The 15,272-nt window shown below is 45.5% G+C and overlaps 1 protein-coding gene across 2 annotated transcripts in view; it reads right to left on the reverse strand.

Annotated features, from left to right (window-relative positions):
• Position 1: 1 nt before the first annotated feature.
• ahdc1 (AT hook, DNA binding motif, containing 1) overlaps positions 2-15,272 on the reverse strand; it is a 27,970-nt gene continuing 12,699 nt past the window's right edge. The window contains exons 3-7 of one of the 2 annotated variants that reach the window (XM_007547599.2): positions 12,693-12,875; positions 11,149-12,452; positions 8,436-10,138; positions 6,556-8,224; positions 2-1,812 (exon numbers count right to left, since the gene is read on the reverse strand). In XM_007547599.2, coding sequence (XP_007547661.1) covers positions 6,562-8,224; positions 8,436-10,138; positions 11,149-12,348 — 4,566 coding nt within the window. In that variant the 5' untranslated portion in view covers positions 12,349-12,452; positions 12,693-12,875 and the 3' untranslated portion in view covers positions 2-1,812; positions 6,556-6,561. Of the gene's footprint in view, positions 1,813-6,555; positions 8,225-8,435; positions 10,139-11,148; positions 12,453-12,683; positions 12,876-15,272 lie in introns of both variants that reach the window. The other variant, XM_007547598.2, reaches the window with a different exon arrangement.

Raw genomic sequence — 15,272 nt, forward strand, 5'->3', positions numbered from 1 at the left:
CTTTTTTTTTTTTTTTTTACAGTTTCTGCGTTAACTCTTACAGCTGGGATTAGGATTAGAAATGTTAAAGTAAAAGCTCTGTGCATTTCTCTTTCCTTCCTTTGCATTTAAACCCTCTTCTGCATCTTGGGTTTCTTTTTTTTTTTTTTTTGCTCAGTCTGGTTTCTTTCCAGCTACCAGCACATCCCGCATTACTCTCCTCATCACTCATTCCTCTCCTCCCCTCTTTTTTTTTTTTTTTTTTTTTACTCCCCGTCGAATCGTGTCCTTGTTTGAACTCCTTCCCTCACAGTTGCAGGCAAAGCCCGGCGCTTACAAAGGCTCTCAAATCACAAGCAGAACACCTCCTCTTGTCTGCTGAAGAAACTGCACGAGACAGACAAGTTTACCAATGGCAAGAACGTAATGTGTATTTAAATATTTTGCACCTCAGATACATACATGATATGTAACAGACAGATATACAATTTTCTTTTCTTTTTTTTTTTTTTTGCAGCACAAAAACCACCAAACAACACAAGACCACGAAAAAAAGAAGGGAGAGAGTGAATGAAAGAAAGAAAGAAATGAGGCCCCACCAAGATTTTGTCATCTCTGGAGCCTCAATCCTTTAGACCCCACAGGCACACACACATACACGCATACACACGCGCACACACACACACACATGCATTCAGGGAAAAAAGCAAACAAACTCACAAATACATGCATCACTGCAGTCACGCAAATCCATCCTCTGTCTGGAGTCCACACACACACACACAAAAAAAAAACAAGTCTCTTTGGGGCCATTGTGTAATTTCAGTGTCTCTTTCCCTTGTAGTTAAAACAGCAAAACACAGGATGTTGAGTCTCCAAGCTGCAGTCCTCCTCCTACTCCTCTTCCTCCTCTTTTCCCCTCCCTATCAGAGCAGAGAAATCACGGTAAGACGCAGAAGAGAGGAAAGTTGATAATGCCCCCCCCACACCCCCGACTCTGCCACCATCTTCCCCGCGGTCTTGGAGCTGAAGTCGTATGTACAGATGCTGGTATTTGAAGAGCAGAAACTTATTTAGTCCGCTTTTTTCTCTTATGGGACACAAACATCAAGAAGAAGTGCACAGAGCGGGACGTTTGGCTAGGCTCATGGTATTTAAAAAACAAAAAACAAAAAAAAAAACGTCGATTTTTGGGCTCAGATGCGGCTCAGGTTGCGGCACAAGACAGTTGAGTGGTTTGAGTGCAGAACATTGCAGCTGGCTTTAGCGGTAAATGGAGAAGTTTTGGAGACAGGAACAGAAGGAGCGAAACGGAGAGAGAGAGAAAGAGAGAGAAAGCAGAGTGATCCTAATTTGTCTATACTGCAGAACAGAAATGGAAAAGGACTCGGCGAGATACTGCATGTGTCACAGAAGGACCCAAAGGGATGGGGATATAGTTTCATCTCTGTCCACCGCCGTCTGGACTTTGTCTGTCAGATTCCTCTTGGCCGTTCCCTCTCGGTCCAGGACAGAGTGCTCACGTATGATCATGGTTAGGTAGTGATCTAATCTGCACATGCGTTTCTCTGTGTGCGTGTGTGTTTTTCTTTTTCCTTATTTGCCCGTGTGCGTGTCTGTCTGTCTGTCTGAGTGAGTTGCCGGGAGTGTGCGTGTGTTTTCGTATACGTGCATGCGTTGAGTTTCATGGGTTGATCTTGATTGTCAGTGCTGGAGAATTAAAGCTTTACTGTCCAAGGCTGGCAGCTAAATTCTCACCCTTCAGTTCAGTCTCTCACAAAGAAGTTCCCTTTAAAAAATATGTTTGCAAATCTGTAAAAGCTTGACTCGAACCTGAGAGGAAACACAGAAAGAGGGAGAGAAAAAAAATGTAAAGATACAAACATTTTGAAATCGGAAATCACATTGTAGAACTTTTATAAAATCATTTTGATAAAAGATATTTGTTAGACTTGACATTTTTTTTTAGCAAATTTTAAATATATTTAGGATTATGATTAGCACAAAGTGCCTAGCAAAAGTATTGAACATCTTTCTATTTTTACACTTTATAGACAGAAGCTATATTTTACTAACACTATCTAATAGATAAATGTAGTAGAAAGAAAATGAATTCCTTTCACAAAGAAGATTTTGAATAACGCTGCAACCATTTATATGCAGATAAATCAAGCTGATGCCCCTTAAATAAAATAAAATAACAGTGCGTTGGTAAATAGAGTCGATCTTAATTTAATTTAACTGAATTTAGGCATAAATGCAGCAGAAGAGAACAGTAGAGAACAAACAGCATCATGAAAACCTGACAGCTCAGGGAGAAAGTTGTGAAGAAGGAGAAGAAGGTGAGAAGGGCATTAAACAGAGAAGCAGCCAAGAGGCCTGTGGTAATTCCGGATGAGCTGCAAAAATTAACAGCTCAGATGAGAGACAGGACAACTAAGAGCCACGAACCTGGGCTAATTAGGTGGCAAGAGGAAACAAATGTGGAGACTTAATAGGTCCTTACATGAGCCACACGGGTTACAAAGCAAGCTCACATTAAACCAAAATTCAGGGACATGTGTGGTGGAAATCACTGCACATCACCCTGAGCGCACCCCGGCCCCACAGAAGCATGGTGGCGGCAGAGTCATGCTTCGGGGACACATTTCTTTAACAGGAGCCAAGTGCATACAGCCAGAGCAAAAAATGCAATCATTAGAGCAAAGAGTGTTCGTCTGATGTTCGTAGAAGCATTATGTTCAGGCTTACTGAGGTTGAGGTGTTTCGTAAAGAAAAATGGAAAAACATGCTAGTCAAGCCATACCAAAAAAAAAAAAAAAAAAAGACTGCTGCTGCTGTAACTGAAGTAAAAGGTGGTTCTCCAAGGTATCGGCTCAGAGGAGCTGCGCACTTTTCTATTTGTAAAATATTTTGGTCTCCAACTTCAAATCCCGACAAAAGATGCTGAAGTTGGTAGAACAGAGAAAAATCTCTTTCCAACCAGGACTCTCTGCAGTCTAGAATTAGCAGATCTACCTTGGTGAAGCTTTGTTTTGTTGTCAACAACTTAAACGCTGCTCAGCTGGGCAGCGGTAAGCTAATTGATTCGGCCACTGCAGAGTCTTCTACTTCACATTAAATTTTGGGTTGTTATTGAGTTGTAACAACAATCGATATCCGTTCACCTTTGCCGCATTTGGCTGAATCGGAGCTGACAGCGGATCCCTTATGCACCACAGACTTGTATTTTCAGCCTGTATAGACTACAGAGCAGGGACGTCAGACGTGTCTAACCTCATTATTTTTTTCAGAGATAAAACAAGCAAGATGGAATGATAACTTATCCATAAGCAATCACCTCATATCAGAAAACGCTACACCTCGCACAATGAAGAGCAACCAATACATTTGGATAAATGTTCCTTAGCAACTGTTAGATATCAATAAATCCAGGTATAATTCTGAATGGATATTTTACGTTGTCTGTTTCCTGACATGAATCCAGTTTTCTAATTGTTGAAATTGATACATTTTTGACTTATTAAATCAAAACTATGCTTTGATATATGAATCATTGAACTGTAATAAGATCAAAGTCACAATGTGCCTCCGCCCTGAAACATACCCGCAGCATGATGCTCTCACCACCATGCCAGACAGCTGCTTCAGTGTTTTTTTTTTATTTAAGTTTTTACATATTCCTTTACACTTACTTCTTGTCATTGTGGCCAAGTAACTCAACCTTCGTCTTGTCTGAACACGAAACGTTTCTCCAGAAGACATTTGTCTTTTACCTGTGGACGGCTGCAAATTTCATTCCAGCTCGAGTGAGTCACTAATTTCTTGCAGGCCTTGCTACTAGGGCTGTAGTGATACAATAATCTCACGATACGATATGATTCACGATATTCTGCTCACAATACGATATATATTGCGATATTCAGCAAACGATACAATTCAATACACCTTTGCGATTTTATGAAAGATTTTAGAGGGACAGAGTGATTTTAGTGACATTGTGTGACTGTTATAGAGTTGGATTGAATTTATTTAACTGAAAACTGATTAAAAGCACCAACTGCACAATACCTGGTTCTGGTTGGACATGTACGCAGACTTAAAGTCGACAGCTGGACAAAATGAATCAAAGAAGTGGTGAGAAAACATGTTTCTTTTAATTGAAACAGTACAAACTGTAGCTTACATGCATTTGTAAAGTAAATAAAGTGCACCAAGTACCCTGCTCTGAATAGTTTGATACCTTTTTAACCTTGACACTTAACATCTGAAGGAATCACTCTAAGCCTGATGACCTAATAACTCTCCCGGCGAAGCAAGCAGTAAGTGAGCAAGGTGACAGTTGGATGTTACGATACTTTTGGATGAATATCGATTTTTTTCTAGGAACGAAAATATCAATATATATCGCAAAATTGATATTATTACTACTTGCTACATCATTGATCCTGTCCTTTATAAACAATTTTCTTCCATCATGGGTTTGCAGGTTTATTCATTTAGTTTATGCTTGAACAAAATTAATTGCATGAACAGGACAACAATCCCAAATGCATATCAAAACTGTTTCGGAGTAGATCAAGACCGACATTAGCCTTTTTTAAGGGGACTTACGAAAGAGAACAAACTCAACCCTATTGCAAATGTGTGAACTGTGACTTAAAAGCCAGATCTGTGCCAGGAAACCAGATAAATGAAATATGCATCTGGTCAAAGCTCAACATGCTGTTAAATGTTTAGCCAAATGTTGGTGGCGGCGCATGCATATATTAGACGTTGTATGTTTAATTTTGACATTTCAGATAATCTACAAGAAGTTTTTCATTTGGTATCGTTTTTGCATGTTGCATACTGTTCCTCTCTGGATAAACAATGGCTGAATAATTGATTAAAAGCCTTAAATTAGTAACGTTATTGACCATGATCAATATTTCCAAACTTTGAAGCAATAATGTATAAATTGAAGGAAAACAAAAGGTAACAAATTGCATAAATCCCCCACTTTATACATGAGGCCTGATATTTTATTGAATGATGAAAAAAACACTTTTGGAAGCAGTACCCACAGAAGCTGGAAGAGGCAAGGCTGTCACTTTAGTTGATTTATAAGGAATTTTCTGACCGTAGCTCCACATCTGGTCCTTCTTCTGTTCGCAAGTCACACTGTATTCTTCTAAGGCTGGGGTTACCGGCGTTTTGTTTCCAAGTGGACATATTGACTTGGTTAAAGCCATTAAAGGGCCAGACACTGGAACAAATTTACTTTCCCAGGAACGAGGACGTATGTTGCTTTAAATGCATTTTTCGCTTTCTGGTCAGTTTTGTAAAAAAAAAAAAAGAAGAAAAAAAAAAGGTTGAATTCTTCTAGAAAAATTGTTTCCTCAACAGATGGATATTCTTTGGGCATAGATGTCAACCAATTTTTGAGTCAACTGTTTTTAAAGTCAAGCTCGGCATGCAAAAACATGTTAACTTTGTTATTGATCACCCTAAAATGAATTATTAAGATGTTGCCTCTTGAGCTGTAGTTATTGTTCTGACTGTCATTTTCCAGGCAGCGTCTGTAGCGACTATTATCATTAGTGTCTTGGTTTCAACTCACATCGACTCATGTGGTTCCTATATTGCTTCCTCAGCTAAATGTTCTGTCGGTGCTTATACCTTGCCTCTATAAACTAGCTCCTCCATCGCCGTAGCTTCTAGCTTTAAACAGTCGATCTTTAGTGTGGCCAAACACTTCTTCGTAGCACAGTACAGCGGGACAAAAAAAAAAACACACATTACTGCGGATCACAGTAATGTTTTCCTAACTTAAACCTCACACAGTTAATCTAATGCAGTTTTTTACATGACAAAAACATGGGTCTTTTAAATAGATGATAAATAAGCTTGTTATTTATCATCTATTTAAATTTGAATGTATTAATACCAATTAAAATGTTTGTAATTTTTAATATTGCAGTAGTGCATAATCTTGAACTGGAAGTAAAATGATTTCAAAATTGTTTTACAAAAAAAAAATCTAAAAACCGTTGAGTGCATTTGATTTTAAATATTGGCTGAATTCCTTTTTTGTGTGAACATCTTTTGCTTAGTTAATCACATCAAGAGAATTAAATGTTAGTTCATTCTTTACAAAACCGTTTAAGCTCAGTCAGACTGGATGGATAGAAAGTGTAAAGATAGTGATTTTAAAGTCTTGTTGCAGATTCTCAGTGGGACTAAGGTCTGGATTTTGGCTGCACCCCGCCATATTTGTTCCTTTGTCTGATACTGTTTGCTCTTTCAGACACCTGGGTTATCAGCTGTAGGTGTTATCTATAGGTCAGCAGAAAATATTATCTGGTCCTTTAATCCTTGAGTAAAATTACAGTTACTGGTGCCGCATGTGATTACTGTAGGATGGTAACTGTTATTTATTTAATTCCATTTTATTTTCTCGTGGTTTCTCTGGTACTCAAATAAACACACTTTAGTAGTTTGTGTTCTTGGATAATAAAATGCTTGTCTAAAAAAGAAAGAATGAATGAATCATATCATATTCAGAAATCTGACATGAATGTTCAACAAACTCACCTGCTGTTACAGGCTGGTGACACTGAAGCTGTCGTCACTGGCTGGGTCCAGGAGCTGGCACAACACCCCTCCACCCTGAGCGGTCTGGGGGGGATAGCGGTGTCCCACACCCTGGTAGGATTGCTGGGGCAGGGTGTAGCCACTGGTGTCCTCCTGATGGGGTGAGGCGTCTAGAGGAGGCTTGGAGTAAGGGGAATGAGGGAGGGGACCCTGGCGAAGACCTGTGCTCATGCTGTGAGGGACCAAATCCCGCTTGTGGGGGGCCATGGCAGAGGAAGGGTTGCGCTCCTCATAAAGCCCAGGCGTCGAGTGGGAGTGCAGGCCAGGGCTGGGGTTGGGGTGTGCGAGGGTGGGCAGGTGAGCGTTAAGGTGGGGCTGACTGCTTTGGAGGTGCGAGGCTGGATGGGTGCTGGTGTGTGAGCTCAGGTTCGTGTGGCTCTGGTGTTGTGTGTCACTCATGTGTGTGTGCGTGTTTACAGTTGGGTTAGCGAGGGAGTTAGCATGTGCATTTCCATGAGGACTTGCGTGTGGATTGCTGTGGGCGTGCACGGTTGTGTTTGAGTGCGGACTGGGGCTGCCGCTGTGTGATGTCTGTCCGTACCAGTAAGGAGAGCTGCAGTAGCTGGGGGAGTCGTACTGGGAGAACTGGAGGTCTTTCGGAGGAGGTCGGTGCGACGGGCTGAGCGCTGTGCCGCAGTGGGGGGTCAAACGTGGCGAGGGGGAGCAAGACGGGGAAAAGGTCCTGGATGGGAGAAGGTGGTAGGGCTGGGTCGGAGGAGGGGTGGGCTTGGGGGGATAAGGGGGAGACGACACACTGGGTGAGAGGGAAGAGGAGGATTCACCAGGGTATAAGGCTGGATATCGCTCTTCAGAGGATGGAGTGGAGGGATGGGCTGAGTAAGGGGAGGGGTACTCACAGGTGTCCTGGAGGTAGCTGGAAGGTGGAGCAGGATTAGGTGTGGCCAGTGGAGAAAGACTGCTACTGTCTCCGCTGTAATAATCCAGCCCCTCCTGGAACAACCCAGAACCCTCTGGACCTCCAGCTGACACCATCAGTCCCGCTCCTGACACAGAGGCCATCTTGCCTCTGCCTTTGGAGCCAGTCGGTCGCTCTCTCTGACATGAAGATAGTCCTCCTCTACCTCCTCTCGAGCCTCTTCCCCGTCCTCCAGCCCCTCCCCGCTTAGGTCCAGGAGCGGGTGTCGGGGACGGACTAGATGGTGAATCCGAATGTAAGGCAGAACCTCCTTCCTTTTCTAAATGCAGTTCAGTCCGTTTTCTGCGACCGCGCCCAGGTTTGCTCGTCCCCCCACCTTGGAAAAGGACATCCTGGCTCCAGTTGTATGACGGTCCTGAAGCACTCTCATGCCAGTCCATCATTAGTTTCTCCAGACTGGACAGACTGGATTGGCCTGCACTCACAGAGGCAGCCTCGTTCTGCCTATAGCTGCCTCCAGTGGAGCTGGGTCCGATAACAGGCGCTGTTGAGCCGACGTGTGAAGAGTCCGAGGAGGATTCTGACAGGCTCTCAGGAAACGGTTGTCGCTTAGCCTTCTGGGGTGTGTAGTTTGAGATATCCAAGATGTCTTTGGACTCATTGGAGCCATATTCACTATAGCCATGATACTGAGACCCAAAGTTGTCTGCTGACCAACCACCAAAAGCTTGCCTGAGGAAAGAAATCATACAAGCAAATTATACACTTGACATTCGACTATATTTTAGATTTCACAAGTTGATGTTACAGTTACACCAATCAGAAACAGTTACATATAAGTTCCAAAGTTTTAAAGGAATGAAACACCCCTTTTAAGGAGGAATAGGTAAATACTCTCTAGAGCACACTGGAACCTTGTCATCAAAAAGTTCAATCATGTTACCTGCAGCTCCACTGGTTGGAGTTGTACTGTTTGTAGCCCTCTGTGGCAGAGGAGCTGAAAGGGCTCCCTTTGGCCACAGACATGTACCCTCCTCCAGGTGATGTGGGTCCTGCTGACTCCCCTCTCCCCATGGGGGAATGGCTTACTGCTGGATACCCACTGTAGCCTCTCCTGGTTACTCCCTGGTAGTTCAAATAACCCATCTGATTGGCAGGTGTCCCTTTGCCACCATAACCAAAGCTGCAGTCAGAGGACCTCTGTGGCCCTACGGGAGGAGAGCAGGAGTAACCAGAAGGGTAGTGACCATAAGAGGCTGGGTGGGGGGAGCTGGGAGAGTGCGAAAGAGATGGCGGAGTGGATTTAGGATACGTAGAGGTGGTGGGAGATACTTGGGCTAAGCTTCCATAACTATAAGGGGGTCTTGCAGAGGAGCAGTGTGCCTGTGCTGAGCCTTCCACCCCTGCATTTGCTCCTTTAGTGCTCCACTTGGGGAATGGAGGAGACCAGCTGTGAGAGGCCGCAGAGCTGGATGGATCATAGGCAGAGGATGAAGATTTCCGGGGGTCCGACTGGGAGGAGATGTCCAGGAGGTCGGAGGAGTCATCAGAATCGAGGAGGGATCGAAAATACCCAGCAAATAGTCCTTGTGAGTCCTCTCCTGCTAGCCCACCCCCTTTGCTTCCAGCTGGACCACTGTAGGCCCCTCCTCGTCCAACATTACAACTGGAGAAGCCCCCCCTTGGAGATCCACAGAGTTGATACCCACCCAAAGCTCTATCCTTATCCAAAGCCCCCTCCTCGTCCCATCCACCTGTCCCATTGGGCCAGTCCTGCCCCATGGGCACCACTCCCCCTTTAAATGCGCCGTTTTTTCTCATTCGTCTCCTTCTGACAATTTTCTCGCCCCCAGGCTCTGTTCCCACCATGCCCCCGCCCCTACCCACTCCTCCTCCCACACCCTTCCGTCTTTTCCTCGGTAATCCATGCTGAGACAGGAGGTTCAGTTTTCGCTTTTTCCCAATTGATTCAAAGAAGTCACTGAATGTGCTCTTATTGCACTCGCTGCCCATGACGCCCCCTCCTGCTCCTCCACCTCTGCCGAGCCCCCCTCCTCTGCCACCCCTGGGTCGCCTAGACCCGGTGAGCCTGTGGAGCAGGGTGGATATTCCAGGGTTTTCCAAGGGGGTGTGAAAGCTTTCTGGCTCACTTGGTGTCCAGCAACGAGGAGGGGAGCAGCGACCAGTGGCAGGGGGCTGGCGGTTTAAAAATGCCAATTTGGAGAGAACATCCCCATATTCAGCTTTCACATCATTTGTGTCATTAACATAGGAGGGAAATGGACAGGGGAGTTTAGTCCGACGTCGCCTCCTGGGCTTCTTGGGCTGGTCTCCAGTAATCGCAGTAGTCCCAGCACTGGGTACTTCGACCTGTATTCCCGGTAAAGCCTGTTTAGGGGGTCGCCCCCGCCTGCGTTTGAGAATCACAGGGAGTTCTCCAGGAGGAAACATCACCATCACACTTTTCCCATTGTTCTTCATGCGGAGGAGTGCGGTTGGCTCTCGTGTCGCCTCAGACCCCTCCAGACTGCCGTCATTAGTCTTCTCAGTCCCCGTAACTGTTTCCAAACTGGAAATTTTATAGCTCTTCTGTCGGCGACTTAAGCTGACAGGAATGCGAGGCACCTTTACAACAATCTTCCTTACCTGTTGAGTAATGGGGAAATACAAAACAAAGCATTAATTTATATGTAGTTTAAGATTGAATGAAGAACAAATTATAGTAGAGTGATATGTTGGCAGCGCTTTGCAAAAGCATTCAAACTCTTTGAACTTTTCTCACATTAAATCTAGCTTAAACTACAAATATGTTACGTTGACATGATGTGAACAGACAAACTCGCAGTTACGGAGACGCTTAAGAACAACATCCACAGCTTTGAATAACTTGCAAAGGTTATTTCAATCATTCAAAACCCAAAAGCGTGTAAAACGGCTGCAAATTTACCTAGACATGGCTTTCTACCTAAAACTGACAGAGCTGACCAAATGAGCACTAATCAGAGATGAAGCCAAATGTTTCATGCTAAGTCCGGAGGAGCTAAAGGGATCCACACCTGAGGTGGAAGAAATGTTGAGTTGTACATTTTACAAATCTGGCCTAAATGGAAAAGAGGCAAGAAGAAAGCGATTGCTGAGAGAAAGACATAAGATGCCTTGTTTGTAGTTTGCCATAAGTCTTAGGGGACGCAGCAAACAAAAGGCAGTTTGTCCTTTTCTTAAAGAGTAATACTGAAATTTTTGGCCTTCACTCGAAACCCTGCATGTAGCAAAAATACTAACACTGCACAACACCCTGAACACACCAGAACCACAGTGAAACATGGTGGAGGCAACCTCATACTCTGGGGATGCTTTCTTTTTTCAGCAGAGGCAAGAAGTCAGACTTGAAGACAGGTGAAGCTAAATAGGGGGTAGCCTGGAAGGAAACCTGCTGGGAGCTGCAGAAGACGTGACACTATGTGATTCTACAAAGAACTGTCTAAGAAGGCTGAATACCAAGTTTTGAGCTCTTTGTAAAAAAGAAAAACATGTCTCAATGTATCAATTTGAAATACACCGTCGTTTGTGGTTGCAGCAAATCAAGCTGCGAAAAGGTTCATTTTGTTGGGAGCACTTTTGCAAGGCACTTTATTTGTTACTGTTAACACACTTACACCAACATAACGGCCCTTTTTGCTGTTACTTGGAGGACAGACCCCCAAGCCTGCACCAGGTTCTTCCTTCATAGTCAACAAAGGAGCAGGTGGAGCAGATTCAAATGTGAGATGAGAGGCAGCACTCTGGCGGAGGGCCTGCGCTGCCAGACGCTGCTTTAAAATACTCTTAGGAGCTGCTTTGTGCACATATTTCAGCGGAGGCTTACACCTGGATTTAGGTCCAGGTCTGTGCCCAAGTCTGGGCCCAGGCTTAAGTAGAGGTTTGGGAGCAGGCTTAGGTTCACTCGGAGTAAGAGGCATATCTGTATGGCAAGTAGGTGCAGGTAGAACAGCCTCCACAGAAGAACGCTCTTCTTTAGCATCTGCAGTGATTTCGTCCTCTTTAACCATCCAGATCTTCTCCTCTAATGTTTCCTCCTCTTCTCTTCCCCTGTCCCTGCCTGACCCTTTCCCCACATCCTCGATGCTCCGATGCAGCCGAGAGGATTTACGCAGGTGCAAGGGGAAGCGAGGACGCCCAGAGCTGCGGAGTGCATACTTCTTCTCTGTCTCTATGGGTAGAGAAGAAGGCACCATTATTGGGTTAGGACCAGAGGGGACTGGACCGTAGTTTGAGGGCGTGTCGAACTCCGCAGTCCGGGCTGCCGGGGCCTCCAGCGGATTGGTAGTTGCAGGATGATTGCCAATCGCCAAAGGCAAAGTCTGAGGTGAAGTTGTGTTCATGGCCTCTACTGTGAGAGTTTTAGAGAGTTCTGAGTCTATAGAATCACTGTGATTGCTGATTTCCATGATTCCACAGTTGTCCATGTGCGGGTTGGAGAAAGCTTCTGCGTGCACTTCCGGGTCTACGTGTGTTTGCATGTTTCTGAGAGTCGCTGAAAACGTGTCCGCCTCGGCTGTCATGCAGGTGTCAGGGTGCCTCTGCAGGTAGGTGCCGTGCCCCAGCCTTTCCTGCAGGTGAGCACCAGTTGCCAGGGTGGACGGGGAGGTGGGGGCAATGTCGGAGGTCACAAGTGCCAGTCCATCATGAAATGGATCTTGGAACGCGCCATGGAGTGTGAGCTCCCCTGTCCAGGACTCAGGTCTTCCCAGTTTCTCCAGTCTAACCACAAAACCCTTCTGCTCTGGCCGAGTCTCCCCACGACCTGCCGGAGTGCCAGTTTGGCCTGAATGCTGAGGATCCGACGAGCCACTCATCCAGTGGACAGTGCTGCAGGTAGTGGCGCAGGATGTGGAGAGGTGGTTTCAGCTGTCTCTGTATGAAACTTTCAACAGCTTGTAGGGGCAGAAGATTTTTACACCTAAAGATGGAAATAAAAATAAAAAAAACCAGGACGGTTAAAATGTGTCAACACCCTCGAGTTGAATTTCAGAAACTGGGAAAGACGTTCTTTCTTCTTACTGCTGCTAAACTTTTACGGACCAGACTGTCAACGAATTTGGCAACGTGCCAAAATCCTACTCTGTAATGCACCCTCTTTTATTAACTGTGCCACCCACACGCCGGCATTGTAAAATTAGATTACATTTACCATTCATACCCCACTCAGTCGGTTGCTCCGACCAAACGGCCGTGGCGCTGATTTTTGATTCTGAGGCGAGCCTGACTCGGTCTGCCTGACTGGCTCTGTTCTGCAGGGGATCATTGGGTCATCAATACTGCAGTGGAGAGCTCACAGACTTTTCTCTCTCTTCTCCCTGGCTCTGTCTTCTGCCCATGGTTGCTAGAGTGAAAGAAAAAGAAGACGGAGACAGACAAAAGGAGAAAAGGGACAGAGTAGTTGGAGAAGGTGGAGGGGAAGGCACGTGGAGAAGGGAGGAGCACAAAGAGAAAGAGAATAAGTGATTAGTACATGATGTCACAGCGCGAATTGGGCCAGACTGGAATCAGTATTTGAGAGAGGGCTGCACCGTCTCGCATCAGACACAATTATGTTAGAGGATGACTTGCAGTATAAATTGTTTAAGTTGACTTGTGGCTAAAATTTCTGATCTTTTAGCAAATTTTGGGAACATATTTAAATACTGCTTGCATGTTATGCCAATCATAGCGTCACGCCGCTCCATTATGTAAGCAACTGGGAACATTTTGCACATACAAATTTCACTGGACAATTGAAACAATGAACTGTGGCTAACGTAGGGAGAACACATGCACATGTACAGCCAGTGTCATGTTTTCTTGCCTGAAACTCTGCAGATTCCTGTTGGGATGCAACAAGAACGAAAATGTGTAAACAACATCTGCCACCAGGGGGAAGCAGAGAGGCGGTGAAAGTCGAGGTGTTGAGAGGATGTAGAGATGAAGGTGACACAAAGACAGGAGTGATGGAGGGATAGCAGAACCTCAGAGAGGAGGAGAAGTGCAGACCCAGGATGGAAGAAACAGAAGAACGAGACTTGGACCACATGTGCTGGCCGCCACGCATGCTCGTCAGGCACAAACACAGGAAGGCTTGCAACATTTGTGAGCAGATATGCATGCACGCTGCTGGCTCTCTTAACTCTGTAGCGCACACACTCCACATTCAACACAATTATGTCCATTGTCAGATCTCTCTGCCTTTCCCTTCCAACATATGGCTCTGATTATGGAGGGAGGGAGGGAGGACATTGAGCAGGAGGCAAAGAAAGTGAGAGAATGAAAGGGTGGGAATGTATGAAAAAGCGACAGGGCTGCAGAAGAGACAGGAAAGTGAAAGATGTGACTGAAACAGGAGGGAAAGAATCGTGACTGGACAGGCAGACGGGGAAATTAAGAGGGGAAAAAAGTTGTGGAGGAGCAGGAGGAAGAGGATGAGGCAGTCGAGGAAGAGGAGAGGGGGAGTTTTGCCGGAGCTGAGTGCTGGGCTGCACGCATGAAGCGAAACAACCTCTGCTGCTCTGAGGAATGACACAACTGGGACAGACAAACATGGAGATGAACACACACACACATGCACACACTGCTCGTACTTCTTTAACCCCATCACCCACTCCCTTCTCTTCCCTTCCCTTCCCTTCCCTTCCCGCTGCCACCTCCCTGACTTTCTCTGCCGTTCTCACTTTCTCTCCGGTCTAATTAACGGCGCTCATTAATCGTGGCTTCATCTGACCAGTTTGTGAGGGAAGGAGAGGAGCACATGCTTTAATTAAGCGCCGCATCACATGTGCTCACACATACACGCTGTCACTCCCCGACACATACCAACACACACATGCAAATATGCCCCTGCAGCTTCGTCCTCCCACACATCGATTTACACATAAAGACAGACACAACACGCACACACACGCACGCATGTGCTCCCCGCACGCAAAAACAAAGACACACATGCAAATGCCCCTCTTCTGTGCTCTGCAGGGGGCATTTTGACAGGGTTTAGATGCGAGCCAATCAATTCTGCTATGATTCATTGTTTAGGCAAAGCACTCCTGGCATCCTTCAGCCGCCATTCCAATATAATCATACGTAGCGAATGTGTTTTGGTGCATTTTCCCCTGGATGGCTCTGGGGCTTTGGAACACACAGCGGCGTAGTATTGTCTCGGTGAAAACAGACGATGGTATGCGCTGCTCCCACATCATGATCTGTTGAATCTGCCGCACAAAGACGAGCTTCTTGTACGAGAAGTGTTTGAACACTTTTGATCTGGTACGGTTTTTCTTTTTCTTTTTTTTTATTTCCTCCACTTTCTTCAAAAAAGTTTTTGGTGTTATTGTGCAAATGCGGGGAAGCCAGCGACAACAACACAACAAGCCACAGAATGCCTGTGCAGTTAGTGTGTTTGTGCAGAGACAAGAGGCTGCCAGTTTCGAGTTTGGGCAATTGCCCTGTTACGCAGTCTGGGAGGCGCAATGACTCTGTAGATGGTAGTTGTACAGCATATCTATTCTCTCCTCATCTATCTCACTGCCACAAAGGCTTGCAGACTCACAGGCCTGCCAGCAGAAACCCTCAATGAGGAACTAGACCCAGTGCGTGTGTGTGTGTGAGCTTGTGCACGCGTACGTGCAACTGATTGTGTGTGTGAACAGGAGTGTGCACATGTGAGAGTGTGTTTTCCTGGGTGTGTTTGTAAAAAGCACTCACTGAGCTCTAACGGGTGTGCAGTTGTTGCTAAGAGACAGGCAGCAGCACC

Source organism: Poecilia formosa, unplaced genomic scaffold (assembly GCF_000485575.1).
Source record: "Poecilia formosa unplaced genomic scaffold, Poecilia_formosa-5.1.2 Scaffold21, whole genome shotgun sequence".
In the NCBI taxonomy this organism is placed as follows: domain Eukaryota; kingdom Metazoa; phylum Chordata; class Actinopteri; order Cyprinodontiformes; family Poeciliidae; genus Poecilia; species Poecilia formosa.